At 62.3% G+C, this 10,470-nt stretch overlaps 1 protein-coding gene across 1 annotated transcript; it reads left to right on the top strand.

Moving 5' to 3' along the window:
- The first annotated feature begins 2,711 nt into the window (after positions 1-2,711).
- On the top strand, positions 2,712-9,785 carry IFITM10 (interferon induced transmembrane protein 10). Its single transcript, XM_084907312.1, has 2 exons — positions 2,712-3,099; positions 9,183-9,785. Exons 1-2 carry the CDS (start codon positions 2,857-2,859, stop codon positions 9,330-9,332), a joined length of 393 nt encoding a protein of 130 aa, XP_084763438.1. The 5' UTR covers positions 2,712-2,856; the 3' UTR covers positions 9,333-9,785.
- Positions 9,786-10,470: the final 685 nt, after the last annotated feature.

Raw genomic sequence — 10,470 nt, 5'->3', positions numbered from 1 at the left:
TGCCAGGCCGGGCTGGTGCATGGAGTTCTGGAGAGAAGGGTTCAGAGGACCAAGCAGAGGCAGGCAGGACCCTGAAGAGAAAAGGGGTCCCTGAGGACCCAGGCTCAGGGGGGAGAGGGTCATGGAGAGAAGGGGGGGCGGGCTGAGAGGGTCCAAGGGGAAGGGGTCTTCATGGGGGAGGTGCTCAGAGCACAGCTGGCCTCTGGGTCACAGTTTGAGGGGATGAGAGGCAGATGGCCGCCATGCTTCAGGGCGGTGGGGCCCGGGGCCCATGGACTGAACAGGACCCAGCTCGGAGCGGCACCTTCATGGTTGGGGGTCTCCTGGTGATGGAGGGGGTCACTGGTGCTTTTGCAGGAGTGGGGGCAGTGAGCCAAGTGAGAGGGAGAATGAGGTGGTGGGTGGATGAAGACAGGCTGTGTGTGTGTGTGTGGGGGGGCAGGCACTGCTTAGGGCACGTGACGTGTGGGGACAGCACCTGCAGGGGATGGGATCGGGGGGATGGGACCAGGTGGGGTGGGACCAGGTGGGACGGGACCCAGGGGGATGGGACCCAGAGGGATGGGACCCAAGGGCATGGGACCCAGAGGGGATGGGACCCAGGGGGATGGGACCCAGAGGGGTGGGACCCAGGGGGATGGGACCCAGGGGGATGGGACCCAGAGGGGTGGGACCCAGAGGGGTGGGACCCAGGGGGATAGGACCCAGGGGGGATTGGACCCAGGGGGATGGGACCCAGGGGCATGGGACCCAGGGGGATAGGACCCAGGGGGATGGGACCCAGGGGGATAGGACCCAGGGGGATGGGACCCAGGGGGATAGGACCCAGGGGGATGGGACCAGGAGGGGATGGGACCTAGGGGGATGGGACCCAGAGGGGTGGGACCCAGGGGTATGGGACCCAGGGCTGTGGGACCCAGGGGGGTGGGACCCAGGGGGATTGGACACAGGGGGACAGGCTGGGCCCCTGGAGAGGGGAGGGCTGGAGAGTGGGCTGAGCCCAAGGAGAACGTGTCCCTAGGACTGGAAAAGGACATCTGGCCCCATGGGCAGACGGGCCAACTGGTGAGAGGACATGGGCTCTGAGACCGAGTTTGAGGGAACTGGATTAGGAAGGTGGTTCAGGGGCTCGGCCAGAGAGGGGGTCAGACTTGGGGAGAGGAGAGGCAAGGCTTCTACCGGGGTGTGCTTGGTGGCTCAGGGGGTTGGCACTGGTTAGGGACGGGGTCCTGCAGGGCTGGGCACTGGGGTGCTCCATCCTGCCACAGAGGGACTGCAACTGGGGGCTGGGGACTGTGAAGGTCAGACTCCAGGAGGAATGGGCCTGCGAGGGGCTAGTTTTGGGGGGAGGAAAGGGGCTCTTTGGGGAGACCGCTGGGAAGGGGTCAGGAGGGGTCAGGGGCTCAGCCGGAGGGAGGGGCAGGGGCGGGCTGGGCTACCGAAGTCAGGATTCCTGGGGGGGGGGGGTGCATTTCTAGATAGCCTTGAAACCCCAGGGGGTCGGGCTTCGGCCCGCTGCCACCGCCGCCGCTGCCCCCACCCTGCGCTCAGGAGGCGGAGGTGGCTGTGCCCGCAGCCGCCTGAGTCGAGCTCGGGGCTGCAGCCGCGCCGCCCGCCTGGCTGGCGCTGCGGAGGGCGCGCAGGCTCCGGGGACAGCGCCACCCGCAGCCCGCGCTCCCTGCCCCCCATCCGCGATCCCCGCGCCGAGGTCGGGACGCCAGGACGCGGAGCGGCCAGACAGACTTCGGCCACGGGGCGAGGAAGGACGCGCGGACAGAGCGCAGGGCCAGGCCGCCAGCCCAGAGTTGCCGTGAGTGAGACCGCTGAGTCCGGCTGCGCGCAGGGACCGGCTGGGGGGCGCGGAGGCTGGAGACCCCGGGGGCTTGGGGACCAGAGACCTCGGGGGCGCGGGGACCGGGTTGGGGGCGCGGGGACCGGAGACCCCGGGGGCTCGGGGTGCGGCGCATCCTTGGAAAAGCGCTCCTTCGGCCGTGACATTGGCGTCCGGCGCGGTCCCGGGCGGGCGGCGCCCTGCGGGTACCGGCGCGGGGTTCGGGGGTCCCGGAGCCGCGGGGAGCCCGGGGGGAGCCGGGGTGGGGGCGGGGGCGTCGTGGGCGCAGGTCGGAGCCCCGCAGCCTCCTGTGCGCTCGCCCTCCGCCCGGCGCCCGGCCCGTGCGGCTGCGTCTCGGGCTGCGCGTCTCTGTGGGGAGCCTTGGCTGGCGGCGCCTCCTCTGGGAGCGCACAGGGATGCGGTCCGGGCCGCGATGTGTCAGCGTCTCCGCTGCAGGTGTCCGGGCGGCTGCTCGCTGCCAGCGCGGCAGGCAGAGGCCTCATTGTGGGCCGCCCCCCGGGGGCCAGGCCGGGTGCTGGCTCTGTGTATGGCGACGCAGGCCAGGCGGGCCTGGGGGCGGGGGGGCGGGGGCTGATGTCAGTGGGTGCGTGTGTGTGCAGATGGCAAAGCCATGAAAAGGCCCCAATGTCAGTGCCAAGGCTGCTTGAAGGGCCTCGGTGTGACGCGGGAGGCAGGTGGCGGGCAGCTGGCCGCCTCCCCGGGGATGTCCTGTCCTTCGGGGCTGCCCTGGGCTGCAGGGGAGACGCTGCGGGCGGCCAGAGCGCACCCGGTTCCCATTCCTCTTCCCTCCCCGCAGGCCCAGGGCCCGGCCGTGCCCAGCGCCGCTGGGAGCCCCGGCCAGCACCACGGACGGCGCCCAGGAAGCCCGCGTGCCCCTGGACGGGGCCTTCTGGATCCCCAGGCCCCCAGCGGGGTCGCCCAAGGGCTGCTTCGCCTGCGTGTCCAAGCCCCCCGCCCTGCAGGCGCCCGCAGGCCCAGCCCCCGAGCCCTCGGCCTCTCCCCCGATGGCACCCACGCTGTTCCCCATGGAGGCCAAGGGCGGCAAGGCGGACAGCGTGCGGGGGGCCGGCCCGCCCCAGGTCTGCAAGCACCTGGCGGAGAAGAAGACGATGACCAACCCCACGACGGTCATCGAGGTGTACCCCGACACCAGCGAGGTCAACGACTACTACCTGTGGTCCATCTTCAACTTCGTCTACCTCAACTTCTGCTGCCTGGGCTTCATCGCCCTGGCCTACTCCCTCAAGGTGAGCGCAAGGCGGGTGGGGGTGCGGGGCAGGCTAGGGGGGCCTCTCTGCCCCACCCTCTCAGATAAGCCATGGGTGCAGCGGGTGCAGCCAAGGGGGCTGAGGAGCGAGGAGGGTGTGGGGAGCTCTGGCGGCCCTCCTGTGCTGAGCTGGGAGCTCCTGGGGGTCTTAATTGGGCTCTGGGTCCACAGGGCCCAACTCTCTGTGCTGCCAGCTTAGGGGACAAACTCAGGGCCCAGGGCCTGTGCTCTGGGTGCAGGTGGGGGGTGGGGGGCGGGTTAGACCTGGACAGCTGCCCTGGATGGATGGGGCGGTGGAGGGGCCCTGGAGTCCTCCCCCGCTGACAGGAGGAGATGTCAGGGTGGCTGGACACCTTGTCCAAGCCCCTCGATGGGGAATCTGATGGAGGACAGACACGTGGCGGCCACACAGACTGGTCACAGTCACCACCCCCCCTCTTCACATGGTTCTGGACGGTCTGTCCAGGGAGCCGGGTGAGAGCCGTCAGCACATCCTGTCTCGTACTCTCAGAGCCCGCAGCCTGCCCAGGTAGGCATGGCCCCAGAGCCCCTCGCTGCTCTCAGAGGAACTGGCCAGGAGCAGACAGGCCCCCGCCAAGGGCACGGTAGAGACGGGTCACAGGAGGGAAGCTGTGACCACTCACACACGGGGGAGAGGTCTGTACACGTGTGTGTGAGGACAGAGAGCCCAGGCCGCTGGAGCCCCACCCAGGAAGAGTCCCCCATCCGCTGTGGCTCAGGATGGGCTTGGCCCGCAGCCAGCAGATCATCCCCTTCCCGAATGTGAGGCCCAAGGTCCAGTTCATTTCACCCACTGCAGCTGACCAGCAAGGTGGGGGCAGTGGGGTGGGGACGGTCCATGGGGGCTGCAGGGAGGGGAGCGGCGGGGCCAGAGAGGCGGGGCAGGTGGAAGGACATGGACTGTTCTGTCGCTGTGCCTCTGTGAGCCGCCCACCCGCCCTGGCACTGTGCATCTGACTGCCTGGCTTCCCCTCCTCCTGACTCACCCTTGGCGTCGGCATCGCTGACTGCCATTCACCCCTCTGTTGTGGCCTGTGAACCTGTCCTGGGTTCCACTACGTGGAACCATGTTATGGGAGTGAATGTGTGTGAGCATGCATGTGTGCACAATGTGTGTGCATGCATGCCAGTGTGTGCATATGTATGTGTAAGTGTGTGTGAGCACACTGTGTGAGCATGAATGTGGACATATGTGCAGGTGTGCATGTGCATGCATGTATGAGTGGAATTGCATGTGTCTGAGCATGTGTGCATGAGCATGGGCATGCATATAGTTGTGTGCTTGTCGTGTGTGCATGTGTATGTGTGCACTGAGTGCCTGCGGTGTGAGTGTACATGAGTGTGCATGTGTGGTGTGTGTGTTTGTGTGTGCTGCAGAGGCAGCAAAGGGGGGGTCCCTGGGAGCTGGGGTGGAGACCCCCAGGCCAGCCCTAGCTCGGCCTCCCCTGGTGCCCGCCGCCTGTGGGCTGGGGCCGGCAGCACGGCTCCTGTTCGGAAGCGTCCCTTCCTTCCTGGGCCTGGCTGTGGGCAGCCGGCTGGCACGGGGCAGGCCCATCTGCTGCGGGCGTAGGTAGGTCATGGACTCTGAGTGGTGCAGGCTTGTGCGGTGCAGGGGACAGGTCGGGGCTGGTGCTCCTGAGGGGCAGAAGGCATTCGACGCCTCCACCTGGGGCTGCTAGCCTGCGTTCTTCCTCACGGGCAGCAAGGGGCAGAGGCTCGGGGCTCACCTGGGAGGGCGGGCAGGACAGTGCTGGCGGCTCGGGCTCTCACTCTGGGGAGTTCATCCATCTGTCCACCAGCTGCTCAGCCCAGCCGGCTGCACCCACAGCATGTGCAGCTGGTCATGGCACCTCCAGGGGCACCCCGCAGGCCTGGGGTCCGAGGCCTTGGCTGTGCTCCCAGCGGGTCCCTCAGAGCAGTGAGCTCTTGAGACGCCACCTTGCCTCCCTGAGCCCATCCCTCGTCGTTCACAAACCAATAGAAACCCCACAGGCTTACGGCAGCTACGTGGCTGGGCAGAGGCTGGCGTCCTGTGGGTGTGAAATAAAGATGAATAGATGGAGGATGGATGGATTGGTAAATTGATCGCTGCCTCGCACATCTGCTTATCCATCTTCACGCCACCCGCCCCCGCCCGCCCTCCCCAATGCCGGGCGGCATGTTCACTGGGTTTTGCTCAACCCAGTGTCCAAGGGAGGCAGACAGGCATCAGCTCTCCGTCCATGCCGTCTGCACAAGCTGCTCCTCATGACCCCCGCCCCCCTCTCCACCCCCTGTCTTGACATTGCAAGCCCCCCAGATCCATGCCAACCTTCCCCGGCCTCACTGAATGCCCAGCCCATCTGTCCTGGGAGCACACCTCCGTTTGCAACCTGCCCCCCCCCCACCCCAGCCCAAGGACTTAGGGAAGACCCGGGTCTCTCTTCTGCAAACACTCGACTGACTCCCTCTGGTCGAGCCCCCTCCCCTGCAGACACCCATCCCCTCCATGGCTGTCCACCCACCAGACCCGCCCCTTCTTGCTGCCATCAGGGCCCCAGGCAGGGCTGGCCAGCCTAGGGGCCCGGGGTGCTGGGTTAGCGGTGTGTGGACAGGACAAGGTGCAATGAGCATCCCCGTGTTTCAGAGAAAGAACGGGAGGGTGGGGTTGGGGTTGGTATGGGACGCTTCCCACACTGTCCCGGGGCCTGGAAGGATAATGAGGGGGCAGGTGTTCCTGAGGAGGAAACATGGAGACACGAGGGGAGGAGTCAGGGACAGCGAGGCCCGTGCTCTGTGGGGAGCAGAGGAAGGTGGTCCTGGAAAGGCGGATGGGGGGCCCGCAGTGCAGAACAAGGACCACTGTGAGGCGGTTGCAGTTGTGTGAGCAGAGCTGTCGGGGAGAAGGGAGGCGGTGGGAGAAGCCCAGAGGCAGAGAGGAGTCAGGGGTCTGGGGCAGGGTCCAGGCAAGAGGGCATGCGGCTGGACCCAGTACAGGATGGTGACAGGAGAGGAGATGTAACGAGGATGTGGGCCCAGGAGGCTGTGCGACTTCTCAATGACAGGAAAGCCAGAAAGGACAGGTGGGAGGGAGGATGCTGTGTCAGCTCTGTGTATACATATTGGCCCTTTCCTCCTTCCAGAATGTCAACACCATCCATCCACACCCACCCGCCATCATCCATCATCCATCATCCACCCGTCTGTCATCCATCATCCATTCATCCACCTATCCATCCTTCCATTCATCCATCCACCCATCCACCCACCATCTTCCATCAGCCAGTTACCATTCATCCACCTACCTATTCATTCATCCACCCATCATCCATCCATCCATCCGTCATCCATCCATCCATCATTCATCCATTCATCCATCCATCATCCATCCATCCACCCATCCATCCATTCACCCTCCCATCCACCCATCCACCCTTCCATCCTCCATCAGCCATTCATCATTCATCCACCTACCTAATCATTCATCAACCCATCTATCTATTCATTTATTTATCCACCCATCATCCATCCCTCATCATTCAATCATCTATTCATCCATCCAATCACCCACCCATCCATTATCCATCCATCCACCCATCCATCCATGTTTTTACATGTTCATTAACAGTCTCCTCCCTTTCCCACTCTCCCCATCCCCTCCTTATACATCAATTCACTTAACTGTTCATCTAACCTCACTTTCGCAGTAACTTGTTCCACTTTACTTACCAGCTCCACCCCATCCCCCAGTCCACACGTCAGTACATCTGTTCATCCTTCCAGCCATCTACTTCCCTTCCCTCCACTGCTCTTCTGCTGCACCTCACTCACCCACTCATCACGTACCCCTTTCCACTCATTTGCACCCTTGACCCCACCCACCCATGCAGTCTATCCTCTATAATTTTTGTCTATTTCCCCTCCCTTCTCATCCATCCATGTATCCAACTGGTCATGTACCCATTCATCTATGATTGTGTATTCTCTTGCCTTTTTTCTTTTCCTCCTCTTCTTTCACTCCACATGCTGAATTCATCAATTTACCAATCCACCTCTCTTCTATCCATTTGTCTATCTATCCACCCATCCATCTGTCCATCCATCCTTTCATCTATTCATCTGTGCTCCCTGTAGCCATTGATGTCATTTGTCCATCCACCTACCTGCCCACACACACACCCATTTTTTGTTATGAAGCTATATACCGATCTTTCAATTCATCCACCACTTTCTTCCCCCTCCCCCTGTTTATTCAGTTCATCCCAGAGTACCATCCATCACCACCCCCCCCCCCACATTGTGCATCCTAGGCAAAGGTGGATGTACCACCTCAAAGTGACCCTGAGAGGATTAACGGAACTAAGGCCAGGTCACGCCATTAGCCCAGTCCCATGCCCATCGCCATCTCTCTTATATCACTTTTACTGTGATTTCACCCACCATCCCCCTCTCCATTCTTACCGCCATCGCCTCCATGCCCATCCCTTCATTCATCAGGACACGTATCCGTCACCTTCATTCACACATCCATTCTCCATGCACTCGTCCACCCTCCATCGCACACGCCCACTCTCCATGGCACATGCCCACCCACCATCACACACATCCACCCTCTGTCCACAGCCTCTCCTTTCCTTTCCCCCTTTCTTACCCCTCACCTTCCCACTCATTACACTCTCCTGGCTCCTCCTAACCTTTCTCTGTGACCCATTCCTCCCGTTTCCCCACCTAGCCCATCCGGCACCTTTGTCCACCTGCTTCACCCACACCCTGGCGCGGGCTTGTTTCCTCTCCTCTCGTGTCTCTCCTCATGCACCCGGTCCATCAGTGTCCCTGACTATCTGCCCACCTTCCTCCTCACACAAGCCCCTGCCTCTGTCTGTCCACCCACCAAGCCATTAACGTAAAGATGTTCCCTTCCTGCCACGCCACATCTCTGCCTATCTCCTCCCTCCCTCCTCAGGGGCTGTGGTTGTTGTTATTTATTTAATGCCTTTTTATTGATTTCAGAGAGGAAAGGAGAGGGGAGAGAGACATCAGTGATGAGAGGGAGTCACAGATCGGCTGCCTCCGGCACACCCCACCCTGGGGATCCAGCCTACCACCCAGGCTTGTGCCCCGACTGGGAATCAAACTGTGACCTCCTAGTTCATAGGTCGATGCTCAACCCTTGAGCTACGCCAGCTGGGGCCCTGATTGATTTTCAATTAGTTGGGATGGATCCATTTAGGATGATGCATGGGCTGTCTCATTACCCCATCACGTCTCTCCGAGACCAGCTTCCTCGTTAGTTAGTTAGATAGTTAGTTAGTTAGTTAGTTCTCTCCAGCTTCACTGGGATGCAATCAACACATAACCGTCAAGCCCAAGGTGTGAGCACTTCAGAGCTCCTCTCGCAGCCACTTCCAAGTACGGAGCAGTGTAACTCACCCGGAGTTTCATATAAAAAACTTTCAGACCACCGAAACCAGTTTGGCTGCGGACTGAAGGGGCCCAAGTTCGATTCTAGTCAAGGGCTTGTACATTGGTTGTGGGCATATCCCTAGTGGGGGTTGTGTAGGAGGAAGCTGATCGGTGTTTCTCTCTCATCGACGTTTCTATCTCTCTCCCTTCCTCTCTGTAAAAAATCAATAATATATATATATTTTTTTTAAAAAAACATTTCGGCCAAAGCTGGTTTGGCTCAGTGGTAGAGCATCGGTCTGTGGACTGAAAGGTCCCAGGTTCGATTCCAGTCTCCCTTCCTCTCTGTAAAAAATCAATAAAATATATTAAAAAAAACAACAACAAACATTTCAGACTAAAAAAGTACAAAGCTTTCCCGTGTGCCGTCCCCCAGACGGCTCACCGGGGTAACGTGGCACCGTATTCGCCTTCCCTGTCTCCCACTCGACGGGCCTGTGTATGGGGCAGTGCCCACGGGAAGGACTCTGTCCAGTGGAACCACAGGCCGGCCGGCAGGAAGGCGCTGAAGCGGGTCCCCGCTGCCCTGGCCCCTGTTCTCTGCCTGCCCAGCCACGGGCCTGATGCGCCCTCCCGCCCTCACCACTCCTCTGGCTGCAGGTCCGGGACAAGAAGCTGCTCAATGACCTGAACGGCGCCGTGGAGGACGCCAAGACCGCCCGGCTGTTCAACATCACCAGCTCCGCCCTGGCCGCCTCCTGCATCGTCCTGGTCTTCATCTTCCTGCGGTACCCACTCGCCGACTACTGAGCCGCCCGCTCACTGACTTCTGAGGCGCCCGAGCGCCAGAAGGGCTCTTTCCGGACCGAGATGCCGTGGTGGGGGCAGAGCGGGCGTCCACCCTGGGCCCCGGAGCCATGAGCGGGCGACCAGGCTGGCGAGGTTCGCATCATCGAGGGCGGCGAGCTGCGTGCAGGCCCCTCTCGCCCAGCCCTCCACCTGCTTTGGCCCCTGGCTCCTCCTGGGCTGCTGCACCCCAGCTTCCCGCGGCTGCACCCCCACCCCGTGTGCCCCACCCGGGTCCCTGGGTCCCTCCGACCTGACACCCAGCAAGAAGGGCTCTGAGGGAGCTCCCGGTGCGTGCGTGTGGGGGCTGCTGGCATCTGGGGACTCCCTCCACCCCCCGACCCAGTCTCCAAGCTGCGACCCCGCGACCCCGCTCAGAGCTCCTGTGTCTGTGAATTTTCAATAAACTCCTGCCCAGCACCAGCTGGCTCCGCCTCTGTCCCTGCCTCGCCGGAGGGCCGGGTGCCAGCTGGAGGTTTGGGGGAAGCGGGGGTGAGCAGGGGGGGGGGGGCATTCAGAGGACCCCGCCGGGGAAGTTTGCTCTCTAACCCTGGAGGTCTGTCCGCTCTGCACGACGGGAGCAGCCCGGCCAGCATTGCTCAGTGGTGGGGTGATCCCCTATGAAGCAGGAGTCAAGGCCCAGTTCCCTGTCTGGCATATGCCTGCGTTGCGGGCTTGATCCTCAGTGGGGGGTGTGCAGGCAGCAGCCCATCAATGATTCTCTGTCATCACTGATGTTTCTATCTCCCTCTCCCTCTCCCTTCCTCTAAACAAACAAGACGGGGGGCCAGGAGGCCTTTGGGTGAGGTGCCGGGAGGATCAGGCAGCCCCTTGGCGAGGAAGAGGGGGTGCAGCAGGAACAGGCTGCCCACGGGGCTAACAGCAGGGGACACCGGCAGGTGTGGGTGTCCTGTCCCCCTGGGGCCTGTCTGTCCACCTGTGGAGGAGGGAAGAGGCCTTCGCCTTCTGAGCTGCGGTGAAGGTCAGCCAAGGGGAAATGAGGGAATAGTTGAAGTCGCTGGTCCAGGGTCAAGGTCAGGGCCCCTGCTCCCCAGGCTGGCGGCCAGCTGAGTGCTCCATGGAGATGAGCTCAGCTCCCTGC

The sequence above is a fragment of the Pipistrellus hanaki genome (assembly GCF_964339955.1).
Source record: "Pipistrellus hanaki genome assembly, contig: scaffold_53, whole genome shotgun sequence".
NCBI classification, from domain to species: domain Eukaryota; kingdom Metazoa; phylum Chordata; class Mammalia; order Chiroptera; family Vespertilionidae; genus Pipistrellus; species Pipistrellus hanaki.
Note: the sequence above shows the minus strand (reverse complement) of the source record. Positions and strands in the feature narration are given on the sequence as shown.

What these genes read in the sequence shown, in the direction of transcription:
- IFITM10 (XM_084907312.1), top strand. Translation starts at nt 2,857, where the DNA reads ATGGCACCCACGCTGTTCCCCATGGAGGCCAAGGGCGGCAAGGCGGAC. An exon ending in CCCTGGCCTACTCCCTCAAG is followed by an intron (nt 3,100 to 9,182) that starts GTGAGCGCAAGG and finishes CTCTGGCTGCAG; the next exon opens with GTCCGGGACAAGAAGCTGCT.